Source organism: Melanotaenia boesemani, chromosome 8, assembly GCF_017639745.1.
Source record: "Melanotaenia boesemani isolate fMelBoe1 chromosome 8, fMelBoe1.pri, whole genome shotgun sequence".
In the NCBI taxonomy this organism is placed as follows: Eukaryota; Metazoa; Chordata; class Actinopteri; order Atheriniformes; family Melanotaeniidae; genus Melanotaenia; species Melanotaenia boesemani.
Window position 1 is genome coordinate 27,584,536 of NC_055689.1, and position 15,431 is coordinate 27,599,966.

The window sequence follows — 15,431 nt, forward strand, 5'->3', positions numbered from 1 at the left end:
AGTGCTACAGTTATCTTTCTATGAGCTTTACCTGAATCCCTGAACTGAAGAGCACCAGAGGAATACTCCTCTTTTATACCCAAGTAGCACTCCATGCATTTTGTTATTTTTTTCATTGAATAATATTTGTGACAGTTTATGACCTAGTTGTCTATAGAAAATGTTTTTTACATTATAAGTAGTTTAGCTGCTTAGCGCTGGGTCCAAGTTAAAGCTGTTCACATTTAAGCATTTGACAAGATTTTTTACAAAATAAAAATCATTTACAACAAATTTTAAAGCAATATAACAAGCTGATTGCAGAAAACATTTATGTTATATTCTCTTTTGAAACAGTATAAAAAGCTCATTAAAAACTGTAAACTGAGCACAATGTAGCCATAAAGTCAGTGTTGTTGGAGAGCAAGTTGGAGAGGGAACAGGGATTATACCAACCTGCAAATCATGGTAAAATTCGGTTTGATACAGTATGGCTCTCTGGGGCATTAACGTCTCTACAGACGCACACACACAGACACACTTCCTTGTTCTATGAAATAACTTAAAAACCTGGCATACAATTCACATATTTCATCACGTCATCTGTGTGCATGCATCATATACTGATTTCATGATTCATTTTTTAATAAGTGGGTTTATTAACAGTTAATCTTTGTTTCTCAGCTGACTGGAGTCGAGCTCTGCAGTGCTTAGTTTGCATGATCATTTCTAAAATATACTGAAACCTTTCTCTTCTAAAAGCCTGTCACAAAGTCATTCAGTGCAGTAACTACTCTACTCCTCACTTATGAGTCTCTTTAGATAAAAGCATCTGCTCAATAAATTTAATGTAATAAACACCCACTCAGCGAAGTTGTGTGTCTCGTCTGTGTTGCTGCACCTTCATACATGCTGCAGTTATGTGGCTGATCCAGCCCACATTACGGGGATAACGTCTGTGGTGGAAAACAAAGCATAGAAGAGCCATACCGAATCAATCCGTACTGTACTGTACCCTAACCTGTTATGAAATAACACCGAAACAGAATAATCTGTATCCTTAGAAAGTGCTATGCCTATAAAACAACTACCTTTTATTTGGTAAATTAATTGCTCCAGACAGATTTTATGTAGGCAAATTAATTTTTCTCAAGCATTTACAGCATGACAGACGTCATAAATCCTCACATACAACACATCCTCCCCACCACCCCCACCCCACAATTTGTAATCGAAGGCTGAGACGATGGATATTAATCCGTACTCATTATGTTGGTAAATTAAAACCAGAAGGCATTTTGATCACTCCACATTCGCCTCTTCGATTAAATGTTCATGGTGCCTCTGAACCTGAAACGGAAATGTCAGAACACTGGTTTATAAATGTGATTTGTTGCGTCTTGCTAAATTTCTGCCCCTCTTTAATGTGAACTGATATGCGTTGCCAGCTGTTTGGAGCATGTTCAGTTTTAAATGAAGCCCTGTCATATTCTGCCCTATTTAACAGCATGTGAAATTGGGCCAGCCTTTGATCTCTCACTATTCCCAAACCATATAAAACTAGAGATAATAAAGCTAGCGTTGAAAGTGAGGCTCGAACCGCTGAAACATGACCAAGATTAAATAGTGCTAATGGTTGCGCTCACCACTCTCAATTTGCTGTAAATGTCAAGACAATTAGAAGAAAATTGTGGGACTGTCTGCTCACCTATGAATCTGTTTCCCTGAACTGTACTCACCAAAACATTTACAGAGACAGCGAGAAATGCTAGAATTCTGATAAATGTCAATATTTGAAGTTTTTTATGTCTGAGATGTTTATTATCACCATAAAGCCGGTGTAAGAGGCCTGTCAGCCATTCAGGTTTAAGAGATGTGGCGCAGATGCACAGGCAGGTTATGAGACACGAGAGTCCAAACCTATCTGTCCGTATGCCATGCTGATGAGGCGTTCATTGACCAGCTTGTCTGTTTTGGGGTTTCTCGGTTGTCGTTTCATAATGTCGCTCTCCGCTGTCTCATAAGCCAATGAGATGGCTGGAACCTGGAAGAAAAGGGAGAAGGAAAGCAGGATGAGCTTATTTTAAGCACCCTGTAGAATAAATTTGAAGGATTTTGTCTTTGTGGGAATCAGTACAAAGTCATGATGACAGTGCCATGTATGGGGTAGACTAGACTGATCACTATTCATCATTCAGTCAGAGCGGAGGGAGAACAGACACCAAAAAGAGAGCGCGCAGAGAAGGAAGTGGGTGGAAGAAGAGGGTGAATTTCAAAGCATTCATAAAACACAGAGGGTAGAAAGGTCCCTGTAATAAAGATCTTATATTGGCCAGTTTTACCAGGCAAGCAACAGAGCAATATGTCTGACTTATGGAAGGAAATCTCTGGGACTTAGGTAGGATTTAAGGTGGGGACTTGGCACTGCTTGAAACTGAGCACATCCTCTGTAGTCTGCAAATCCAGTTTGTTTTGGTGTTACACTCTTCTGACCCGCAGCAGTGGAGGAAGATGAGGAGAGAGGAAGGAACGTGAAAACATTATATCTGACATTGATTTTTCTCTTTGTGTATACTTCTGGAAGTATAAACAAACCTCACTTTTGAAGCCTTCTTAAGCGTGCCTCAGATGATAAACTTTTTTTTTTTTTCTTTTTGCTGCCATCTTTTGTACACATGCTTGCTAAAAAAAATAATCATTGCACACTTCATGTGCTGGTTGTCACTGCTAAACCTCAGCAGAGCCCTGGGGCCTGAAGCCAGGAGTTTCACTAAGCTGTTAACAGCCTCACCAGCAGACACGGAAAATAGGTAATTTTTACTTTTGCACCATAGTGTAAATACTTTTCCAGCCACTTTTAGACGTACTACATTGAAGGATTGGATTTCTAGATGCACAGGTCCACAAATTAGCTGCTCTTCAGCTTTAATCATCTTATCTTTAAAGAACAATCCAGCAAAGAAATAATGAACAAGTTAATTTTTGCTGTTAGAAAGTCAAAGCAGTTTATCTGTGGAAATATGACATGCTTTTAATATATGACCATTTAAATGTATATAAACCTAATTAAGCTGGATGTAAAACTTTTGCTTTCGGCTTGCTGAGATGTATAAGAATCAGTTTCAGGTGCCCACTTGTGTTTGGTGGCTGAGAGCTGGAAAAATTAAAGTAATGAACACAAAAGTCCTTTTGAATATTTCATTCTGTGATTCTTTTCTTTTGTAATGATGGATTACGCCCCTCAGGCAAGCAGCGTGCCAGCAACTCTTTATTGTTACCGTCGGAAATACAAAGGAGGGACTGGCATCTGGAAATGGCAAAGCTGTGAAATGTAAATCTGCATGCGAGTGTCACCCGCTCTTTGTTCTGCTTGAACAAATGGACGGATGGCGGTGAGCCAAAAGTGAATTTCTCTGACACACAGAAAGAACAAATTAGACCAAAAATGTGATCTTTTTACCTCCAGGCTCTCATTTTTGACATCATTAGTAACTGCATTTCCCCTTGATGTCACCTTCACCTCACCTGTAGCTACACAACATGCTAATAATTAGCATCCTTTCATTGAAGAAAATTGTTGAAATTGTCCATTTATCACAATAAATAAATAAATAAGAAAACAAATGGGTTAAAAAATTAGAGCTTATATCAACTAGGGTTGTGTTTTGAGTTTTGAAATTTCCAAAAAAAAGTCTGACTGGCCACCGAGTGCCACCCCAAATATAGACAAATCATTACCACTATTTAGTGCGAACTGACCTTTACCTGGGGAAAAAGCCCAAGTGCAAGTGAAAGCAGCATGTTGTTAATTGCTACCATGTTTTTGATCATAATGCGTCATTCATACATCATCATCTCATCAACTGCCTATTGTCTTCCCAGACTGCTGACATGAAAAAGATGTAAAAGTCATAAAACCACTAGATGTGACAGCTGTACAAAGTCAATGGCTCAAAGCTGTTTTTTCTCATATCCAGTTGAGTGTTTGTACAGCTGGTTTAGTTGCAATAATCAGTTATTTATTTCCTAGAATCAAAAATCTTACAAGTTACTTACAAGTGCCACCCTCTTACCAGTCTGTGCCCCTGCCTGGTCCCCACCATAAAAAATTTTATAAGCCCCACCCTGGTCTTGGTCTGTGAGTTTTGGTTTATTTCTTGCTGGGCTTGAGTTTCATTTGGTCTTTGTTTCATGTTGAGTTGTCATCTATCTCATTTCCCTGTTTTATCTTGTGTATTGAGTTAAGTTTACTTCTAGTTCATAACACACCTGGCCTTCAGTTACTGATTGCCACACCTGCTTCTTGTTTGTTATTTCTTCCTTTGTATGAATACTCCTTAAATTTTTTTCTTCCCAGTGCCAGATCCTTGTTGTTCCACTCCTTTTCTGTACTGTTTTTTTTTTCCTTTTCTTGTCTTAGTCAGTTTTGTGTTTATTTCAGAGTTTTGATTTCTCTGTAGACTGCCTTTCCTGAACTCTAAAAAACAAAAATTGTTCATAATTTAAAAAACATATCTCTGTTATGAGACAGTTATTTGTTGTCTCAAGATAATAGTGTAAATTTTTTTTTTTTTCCAAACATGCCCCCCCCCCTATTAAACTAGTAGATAACAAATGAAAAGTATTGCTAACATTGTGGCAGAGAGACTTTTTAAGGGTTTTTTTCCCCCACTGCTCACCATGTCAGTGCCCAGGTCAATGCAGAGGATGGTGACAGTTCCCAGAGGAAGAGGAACACTTGCGATGATGAAGAGGAGGAAGGGTGAGATCTCTGGGATGTTACTGGTCAACGTGTATGCAATGGATTTCTTCAAGTTATCAAAAATAAGACGACCTGCAACAATCAAAAAGAAGATGTTTATAGAAATAAGAAAAATGTGGCTATTGAGATGTTGATACTTCTAACATTGATGAGCTTGTTTTGGTGGAATGTTGTTTACGTACTTTATAGTCTGAACATGTTTTTCTTGATTTAAACTATTTTTCAAGGTCAAAGGAAGTTCTGAATGACTCTCTCTGACTGCTTCATCAGCATAAACCCATTACAAATGGTTTTTTTGAGACCATTTTAGCCAGCCCTAGTTCAATTAAATGGCAGCCCCTTGAGACAAGTCTCAAGTCAAATCTCATGTCTATCAGAGAGGGCAAAGTCACAACATACTCCACATGAACACGTTCAGAATTTAAAATCTGTAAAACCTCTCTCAATGTTGACTTTCAGATTGGGGGATTTAAAGCTTTTCCTCTTAAACTGCCTCTTTTGTTTGAATGATTCATTTTTATTGCTCAATTAAGACTTCTGTAATTTTCTGGCCAGTTTGAGCCATGTTGTGCTGAGCTGGTGCCACTTTTAGTTCAGAGTTGGTTCAACATGCAAACTTTACTTTTCCATAGACCAGAGAGTCACTGCAGACACTCATCATTATGTCTCTGTACACCTCACACAGTTTCTTTTTTCTTCTATTGTTTGAAGTTCGTTCTAGTTTTTGCTGCTAGTGCAAGAAGTCAGTTTATCTCATTTTCCTTGCTGTTCAATGTTTTAATATCACATATTAGCATTTAAAATGCTGCTGCACACAGAAGTCTGAACACAAAGGGAAACAGGAATAATAATGCTAATATAAAGCTCCATCTTTTATTTATTAAGACTGTTTCTATAATATGGACGTGGCTACTGCTGTAATGTCACTCAAGATCAGCATTTCTCTACTATCATCTTCATTTCTTGTATAGACAGCAGTGGCTGTTTTTGGACAACAGAATGGAGCTGGACATAATTTTAAAACTTATTAGACAGAAAATGAGAGTAATGTGTATTTAATTATGACATTTATTTTCAAAAAAGATGACCAGCATGCTGATCAGCAAGAATAGATCTTACAAATAACACTTTAAAGAATAAATTGAAATATTTATTGATTATTTTTCATCTGAGAAGTTCGATTTTTTGTGGGGGTAGAAATTTTGGTTAGAAGCTAGTCCCTTTTTTTTTTTTTTTTTAACCAAACCATAGTTGACAGTAGCGATATTGCACTTACACCTCTGACGTATAGAGGAAAAAGATGTCACTGCCTTAACATTGACCTTAGATTTATGGCTGCAGATCTGAAGCAATGAATTCAGCATTTTTTGACATTTCCATCAGCGTCTTTTGAACTTTACATGTAAGTAGTGGATTTGTCTGAGAAATGGGAAAAATGGGCAGCCCCATTGACTGGTGGTCTGTCAGTCACAAGGTAGCTACCAGCTCAACAAAGACCCCAATTTAAAAATAAATGTCCTGCACTATTAAAGGAGCACCACTGAACTTTGGCAATTTTCTTTACTACTTTAGAGCGATCTAACAGCTTTCAATGTTTTTATGGTGTGTAGGTCATTTTCTTGTAAAACTTATAATCAAAATCACAGGGGATGCCCCAGCTGGCCATAAAAGAGAAAACAGGTTTAACCCCTTAATTCCTTAATTATCTTACAATTATATAAAAGTGAATAAAAACAGGAAAAATTATAGAACAACATATGAAAAAGACTAGAATAAAATAAACTATAATTAAATATCAAATAAATTAATAACAAAAAATAGATGAAAAATAAATTATATAAAATAAATACATAAAAAAGTAAATTAATTAAGAAAAATAAATAGATTAAATTAAAATAAAAAAAATTTAATTAAATAAAAAAAAATAAAAGACCAGAGGTGGTATCAAGGCGTTAAGGCACCTACACATGATTTAATGCCACTGGCTCTAGCACCAACACCAAACCAGCACTGGCTTGTCTTTAGTGGAAAAGGAGCCCATGAGGCCTCAACTGTCTATTTTATTCAATGTTTCAGCTCTAAAAACATGCGGCTCTGAAACCAGCTGTCCCTGTAAACAGACTGTTGTTCTGTAGCTCTTAAAATACAAAGAACTTATCCTGGATTGGGCAGAGGTTCTGAACCACAGCTTGACTGATTTTTCTATAAAGGCAGCTTAAGTTGTTGAGAATTCAAGTTTCTTGTAGTTCAAGTCTTTTCTTGGTGATCTCTTCATTTTTGTGACTGAAATATGACACTAGTCCAAGTGTCATATTTATATCTCACAACAAATCCTGAGAGTCCAAAACCGCTGTTGTAAAATGTTCATTTTTTAAGATGTTAAAGAAAAAGAAAAATCGTCTCAAGTTTTAAACGCAGCATAAAAAAAGAACTTGCCAGAACATTATGGTTTTCTTAATCTTGTTTTTGACTTGCCTTTATCCCTTTTCTTTCTGTCTTAATTTCCTTTTCACCCCATCTTTTCAAATTTTTTCTCTGTCAACCTGTCACTCCCCACCTCCACTCACCCTCTTCAACTCCAGTGACAATGGAGGCAAAGTTGTCGTCCAGCAGGATCATGTCAGCCGCCTGCTTGGACACATCAGAACCGGCTATCCCCATGGCAACGCCGATGTCAGCTTTCTTCAGTGCCGGAGAGTCATTCACTCCATCGCCTGTCACAGCTACGATCGCCCCCTGTGCCCGCAAGGACCGGCGAACAAAAAGTGTCAAGAGGAAAAAGAAAAGTACCATGATTTAACTTTTTGCCCCCCCTGTCTTAATAATGTCTTTTCAAAGCAGCTCTGGGGAGATTAAATGAAAAATGGAATTGAGTAGCAATCCTTCAGTCACACAGCGTCAGAGTGAGTGAGTCAGGGTGAATTGTAGCATGACCTCAATATATAGGGACATGTACAAGTGCATGAACACATCTAGTTTTATAATTTTCTCCTCATGGGACACATGTAGAGTTTGATATATAGGTGTAACTTACTGTTAATCATATACCTTACAGAGATACACATCCTCTTAGCAATATATTCAGAAATGGGAGCCTATAGCCGTGACTCACACATAAATGTGCACACAAGCACCAAACCCTGTGCCCATCCATTAAACCACCTGCACGAACAAAAAGATCAAGCATAGTCGCAAACACATCCTGAAAGCTGTAAATGGCAGGGGACACACACACATTTACTCTAATACACACACTTGTATTCAACCATACATCCACACTTGAACATAAACAGACACATTCATCCAGACTTCATAGCAAACACGCACGCTCCTTTTCAGCTGTGTGAGCACACAGACTGAAATTCAGCTGGATGCTGTTAAAAAGGCCCAGTCGCTCCTGACCATTGACCCATTGACCTGTCTCTGGCAGCCTTCCACAATGATGAGCTTCTGCTGAGGAGATGTGCGAGCAAAAACAATCTCAGTGTGGTTCCTCAGCAGGTCGTCCAAGTACTCTGTGCTCATGTCCTTTAAGTCTGAGCCGTGCACCACACATGCCTTGGCATCCCTGTCAAAAAGCACACACATGCAGAAAAAAGTAAGGAGTCAGTGACACCAAGAACAATTATGTATGGGGGAGTTTTCCTCACTTTTTATTTTCTACATCTTAAAGGTCCACTGTGTAGGATTGAAATCTTTGAATCCAAACTGCCAGATGCAACAAACCAACTATTCCTAATATACAGAAGCAGAGAGTTTGAGTTTAAAGTCTAGTTTTCAGCCAGTATTTGGTTTGTTTCTTTGTGCTCTGGTGTAGTAATATGGCAGTGTCTCTTGGTGGAGGAGCAAGGATGACATCCAGGTTAAACTTTGGATCTAATCTGCTATAAAAACATAATTTCTTATTTGAGATTCCTCAAAATCAGCAATCCTAAGATGGAGAATATTTCTTTTAAAGAGTGCTTCACATTTCTTGCTTGGAGTTAATGCTACATGTGCACCAGCTGCAATATAGAGGTTACTGGTAAAGGGAGTGCAGAGGAAGATGTGACCATATCTTGAACATTCTCGATACAGAGTCCTTAAATACCATCTATGTGTCTGCAGCTGTTGTTTGTTTTCTATTGATTTTATCAACCAAATGCTAACCTTCTTCACTGGCCTTGTGCACATTGCTTACATCCTGTAAACTTGGGATTTCTGTTAGTTCTGAATCATCTATTATTTCCACTTGTGGAATCCTCTGGTAATATGCAGTGCAGTTGGTTGCCTGCATGAGCGTGAGGTTAAAAAGCAAGCCAATCTCCATTTCCACATGGATTTGTGTGGTGTATTCTTTGGAATGTATGTCCCTAAAGCATTAGCAGATATAAAGAGAACCAATAATTCATGGTGAGAAATTAGGGACTTGGTTTGCCTTTCAGTTCTTAGTCCTTTAGTAGACAATGTATTAATTAGGTTGTACCGTACCACTTTAAAACAACCACTGCAGAAACAAAATGCAGCCCATAACTGCGTGCTATAACTGAATGCTATAATAAACTATTAAAAACATGAAACAGAATAAAACCTTAGACATATTTAAAAACCTGACATAAGCACAATTAAACACAATTAAATCCAACACAATAAGACCAATTAAAACAAAAAAGATCAAATAAAAAAGCCAAACAATAAAAGTAAGCTTTATAAGTTTTAAAAGTGGGCAGTGAAAAGGCCTCTTTAATGTGCAAGGCAGGTTAGTTGGGGAGCAGCAACAGAGAAAGCCTTGTCCCCTCTGAACTTCCTCCTGGACCTCAGTACCTGCAGGAACAGCTGGTCAGCTGACCCGGGGACCGAGAAGGTGAGTGATTAGTGTGACTGAGTAGCTCATTAGCTTGTAAGTTAATACGTTTTTCCAACTTGCTGCAACACATTGCAATCTGTTTGTCTATCTACAGAAGTTACATTTTTCTCTGTGCTCAAGGCAAATGCCAGTCTGGGAAGAAAAAAATTACAAAAAGCAAAATGCAAGGAGTGTTGTGCACATATGGGAGACCACTGAGATTCCCATAGGAATCAATGGGCTGCCGGGAATGTACACACTAGCTTTGTGGACACAGGAAGCTTGCTTATTTACATACTGTAATTATTTTGTTCTGTCCTTCCTTTGCATGACTAATTCCTGCTGTATACATCTGAATCTCTTATTTACTGTCATTTCAATTTTGTCTTTACAATATCAGTTGTATTTCTTTTAGCTTGAGACAGGAAAACCTCATACATTGTTTGTTATAAAGGTTTTTCCTTTTTGTCACATGTAAAAGCATTTTCTTGTCTAATTCAGAAATAAACACATTTCCCAGTTCTTTCTTCCAACACTACCTTTCATGCACACACACCCAGGAGACACATCACTGCCCACGCCCTCAGCTGCTCACACAATCTCACAGTGAGATACTCTTAGACGCCTGAGCACACAACCAGAACCTGCTCTGACACATATACACAAACACACCTGGGGTCAACTTGGCTCAGAGGGATGTTCAGCCTCTCAGCGATGTCTTCAACTGTCTCGTTGCCCTCAGAGATGATGCCCACACCCATAGCAATGGCCTTGGCTGTGATTGGGTGGTCCCCGGTTACCATAATCACCTGACCACAGACAGGAAGTCACATTAATCACGGAGCTGCATCACATTAAATCCCACTGTATCACCCATATGTCATGTGTCACAGCATGCTTATGACACTCTTACAGTATGTGTGTAGGGTCTATAAGTCATACAAAGGTGTTGTATGGGTACACTGGAAAAGATTGGTGCTATTACAGGGTTGAGGGGTTCAAATTCAACACTATACAGCAAATAAAAATATGGTGTTTCTTCTCTTATATAAAATATTAGGATTCTGATAAAATCCATGAAACTTAGATTTTCTGCCCATAAACAAGGCTTTCATTATTTTGTTTAGCAGAGGTTGGCTATAAATTTCAGGTTCAGGAAGCAGGTTTTCAGAAATTCTGAAAGTGGTGCTTTAAAAAAAACCTTCAGATTTTCTATTTTAGCAATAAATATGTCCTAAATTTCTTAATTTGATTATTTGAAGATAAAATAATAGCCATGTATTTTCATGAAGACGGGTGTAAATCAGGTACATATAAATGGAACTATCGGGGTCTGGTCTTTACAAGAGCAATTTGTGAAATTGTATCATGATCTGAATCCCATCTCTTCATATGTTTTAAATGCAAAGGTAATTTTCATGGATTCACTAGTGGTAAACATGACAGAGCTGTAAGAACTGAATATGAAGAAAAGAGTTGGACATGCAACAAGAGAAGCGCTGTAAAAAGTTGTTATAAGAAAGAATGGTTAAAGAAGAATAAAGGTGATGGTTTAGCAAGGCCAAATCAAAGTCACGGCCTTAGTCTAACAGAAATGTTGATGAAAGAATTTATGTGAGGAAATGCAGAAAATCAGAGTTATAGCTGCTCCATCTGGAAAATATGACAGAAGCTGATGTGCAGGACTGATAAATAGGTTTTGCTGCACCAGGGGTCTCAGCATTTACTTTTCCTTATCAGATGTGTGATGTTACATCTGCTTTCTCAATACATTAAATAACTATATAAATAACTATATTAAATAACTTTATTGGTTTTGCTAGTTTTACTGGAGTCTCAGTTTTCTTTTTAGAATTGTGTGAAATCTGTTGATGTTTTAGACCTTACAAAATGAAAGAACTTTGTTGCAGAGTTAAACAATCTTTCAAGGACCACTGTTAACTGACTTAGCATAGAAAGTCCAATCTTTTTAACCCTCCAAATAAAAAAAAAATAATTCAAAGACTCGTAATTTCATCATTCAAGTCACAAAAGAACAGTCTCTGTGATGGATATTAGTTAAAACTTTGGACACACATCAATGTCTATCTAAAGATCTAAAACACAAATATAATGTGTGCAGGCTTGTAATTTTTTATTTATTTTTTGTATTTGTTGTCTGTGAATTTTCAACCATGCTCAGCTGATACTGAGAGATGGACACAGGTGGGTTCAATCAGTTCAATCCAGCTTTATTTGTATTGCGCCAATTCACAACATCATCTCAGGGCACGTTACATACAGTCAGTTCAAGCCGATCCATTGTCAACCAATCAGTATTCATGCAAGCCAATGCATAACAAATAACAGCCTAGTTAAGGAAACCAGTGGATTGAACTGAAACTAAAATTTGATTCAATCCCCCACCCTGAGCATGCAAGGGGTGGCGGGCGACAGTGGAAAGAAAAATAAAGGATGTTAGATGTAGATGATTTAATCAAACATAAACAGCTGTGGAACAAAACATGTTCCAGAAACTAAATGAAAGGCAAAACTTGACTGAAACTAACTGAAAGACTAACTGACTAGTCAGAGGAACTACAGGGAATGAATAAACAACACCAACATGACAAATACAACAAACAAAGGAACACCTGGAGCATAAATACTGAGGGACTAATTACAAATGAGAAGCAGGTGTGACAATTAACCAAAATTGGATGGTTTTGCCGAAATGAGGTCCACTTTGGAGCCTTATAATTTCGGACATACTTTCAACTCCTCAGCCGGTTCCTTTAATGTGTAATGAGAGCCTAAAGTCTAGGATTGGAACAGAGTGACCTTTCGCTCCTCAGTATAAATCTGTTCAAAAGATGGACAATACAACTTGTGCGCCATTGTGGGGTTGATTGTCTCAATGCTATTTCTAAAAAATACATATTTTATTAAAACTTTTATATTTTTTTGTATAATATTTTAGTTGAAACAACCTCCCATAGAGGCGACAAGCTCACATATGCCACAAACAGAATATTCACTATTTGCTACGATTTCCCACAGCATGACATCAGGTGGAGTTTGCCTATAGCTCAACTTCCTGACAAATTTCCTGCTCAGTTTTCAATCTACACAGAAATAAAAGACTATGGGTATCACACCATGCATGGTGACACATGTTATGTGTGACAACCCTGAAGATGTGACAACCATCCCCGAAGAAAAAAACAATCCTAGCTATAATTCTCTCTTTCCACTTTTAAATGGTATTAAGTGGTTTTTTTTATTAACCCATTGTGTGAAAGTCTTAAAGGTGGAACACAGAAATATTGAAAAGTTAGTTTTTAATGTGGAAAATCACTAAAAGTCCTCTCACTTCAATGTCAAGTGTCAAACTGTTGACATGACCATGAAGCTAATCGGTGACCACTACGTTTTTTAACTTGTCCAGCATCATAGCAGGCAGGATGGTGGTCTGGCTGCTGTGTTGTGCAGAACAAATTTGCTTTGCCAAGATCTTTATAGCACTAAAACCTCTCTTGATACTTGAGTATTATTCATAATTCTTAAATGAGTCAGTTACTAAATTTGCATATTAATGCTGGACCTGATAAGGAGAGTAGAGGCAAAAGAAAGAAGAGCGTAAACAGAGAAAAATAGAGTGGAGAGAAGAAAAAGGAGACAAGGATACACTAGATAGAAAGCAACAGCATCAGCTGTTCAATCTAAACAAGAAAAACCAGACAACCTGCTGCTACACCTGTAAGAAAACAGAAAACCACCTGCAACATCTGCAACAAAATACAAAGCTTTGATCGGGAGCACCAATAAAAAGACACACACACCACACACACACACTAAATAAATAAATAAATAAATAAAAATCAGCATGCAGGTTAGTAAAATATCTGGCATGAATAGCGATCAGCGAACGTGCAAATGCGATCGGGTCCCTGCAAATGGTTGTGTGTTAAAATCGCATTCAATTAATCAATCAGTCTTTATTTATAGAGCACTTTTCATACAAAAATGCAGCACAAAGTGCTTTCCATGGTTAAAACAATGCCCCCCCCTCCCCAACCACACACACACACACACACACACACACACACACACACAACCCCCTCCCTCCCCGCGTCCTCTCACATACCAGTATGTACAAGCAAGCATACACATTAGCATTAGATCACTCTGAAATACTCAGCACCTATGCCACATTCAAAGTCACTCAAATCCTCTTTCTTCGTCATTCTGATGCTTAGTCTGAACCCCAGCAAGTTGTCTTAAACATGTTCACATGTCTAAATGCATTGAGTTCCAGGTGATTGGTTAATTAGCTATTTGTATCAACACACATTTGAAAATGTGTACCTAATAAAGTGACCAGTGACTGTTTTATGTCTGGGTCAAAACAAAGTTGAGATATGACAACTAAAGACATCAGAAAACTTTTCATCAGATATGCAAACAGTTTAAGTCTAAACTCTGCAGCTATTTTCTTCACCTGATCAACAGAAGCATCTTTCTTGTTTTTACCTCCAGTTAGATTTTTAAGCCAATTACAGTGTGCCCTTAAAAAAATCATTATCAAGGAAGCACTGTACCTGAAATTAAGTGTGTGAAATCCCTTCCCTGTATTTGCACACGATGCTTTGAATCTAAATGTGTCGTCTTGCTCTTTATCTTGTATTTAATTTTTTTTCTTATCTCTGTTTTATCTCAGTTATTTAACCTTTCTGTGGCCGAGCTTATTACTTTTCTGACAAAATATCTGCTGTGTGTATTTGCAGTTGATTAACATCTAATGGAACTTTGCAGTTAATTTAATAAAGCTATTCTTTACAAATTGCTGTCATAATATATTGTGTCCATCTTACTTTTAATTTTCATTTCTAAAACAGATTTATTTTTTTGCTCTTTATTTTATTCTAAAATTTTATCCTCATAATGTGCCCATTTAAAAATCCATAATTCATTCCTAAAGCTGTGACTAATTTTGTCTTCATAGATGGTCATACCTGCTCAAGCTTAAAAAAAACTTGGTGCTTACACTACAGATGCTTTCAGGACCTTTATTTAGCCATCAGCTACCATTGATCACAGCCCTACAGGTTATCTGTTGACATTTGGGTTTGTGTGGTGATGTGAGAAGGCATTTGACATGCAGATCCCCTCGCTAAAAAAGCTCAATATATGAAGCCGCAGGAAAACGGCTTCTCATGAACAACAATGACAGTTGAATCTGTAAAACCAATTACCTTGATGCCAGCAGAGCGGCATTTACCCACAGCATCAGGCACAGCGGCACGCGGCGGATCAATCATGGAGATGAGACCCAGGAAGCAGAGCTGCTCGGTGGGGAAGTTCATGTCGTCGCAGTCGAAGCTGAACCCTCGAGGAAACTGGGATGAAGGCAAATTCAAGTGGCAGAATCCTGGAAAAAAAGAAGGATCAGTGCAGTGATTGTACATATCTGACTGCAATAGCTGCAGGGGAATGTAAATAGGAAAGATGTACACAGGTTTTTAAAAGCAAAACATCACCCGGTACCTTTCAGGATGCATACTAATCAGTTTAAGGTTGCTGGTTTAAAAAAATAATAATAATAATGAGACACTTTAATTAAAGTACAAGCCCTTTTAATATGTATGTTAAATCCATGAAAAAGCAAAGCAAAAAAAAAAAATAAATGAATAAAATAAACTACTTTTGATAGACAGCCAGCCATAGTGTTAAAGTGTCCTTTTTGTTTCGAAAAATTCACTTTATGGGCATCATCACCTCAGGCACAAGACAAGCTTAATTATTTACTTATGAGATCTCCAGTTTCACTCCAAAAGAGCCAACTTTCCTCGTTCAGCTGTTGTGGCATCGACATGAACGAAATGA

The 15,431-nt window shown here is 37.7% G+C and overlaps 1 protein-coding gene across 1 annotated transcript in view; it reads right to left on the bottom strand.

The window, feature by feature from the left end:
• The window catches only part of atp1a2a (ATPase Na+/K+ transporting subunit alpha 2a), a 49,549-nt gene that overhangs the window by 6,575 nt on the left and 27,543 nt on the right, over positions 1-15,431 (bottom strand). Inside the window, exons 14-19 of the mRNA XM_041991792.1 lie at positions 14,801-14,976; positions 10,239-10,375; positions 8,159-8,309; positions 7,309-7,477; positions 4,659-4,813; positions 1,900-2,023 (exon numbers count right to left, since the gene is read on the bottom strand). Of these exons, the coding sequence (XP_041847726.1) occupies positions 1,900-2,023; positions 4,659-4,813; positions 7,309-7,477; positions 8,159-8,309; positions 10,239-10,375; positions 14,801-14,976 (912 nt within the window). The remainder of the gene's footprint in view (positions 1-1,899; positions 2,024-4,658; positions 4,814-7,308; positions 7,478-8,158; positions 8,310-10,238; positions 10,376-14,800; positions 14,977-15,431) is intronic.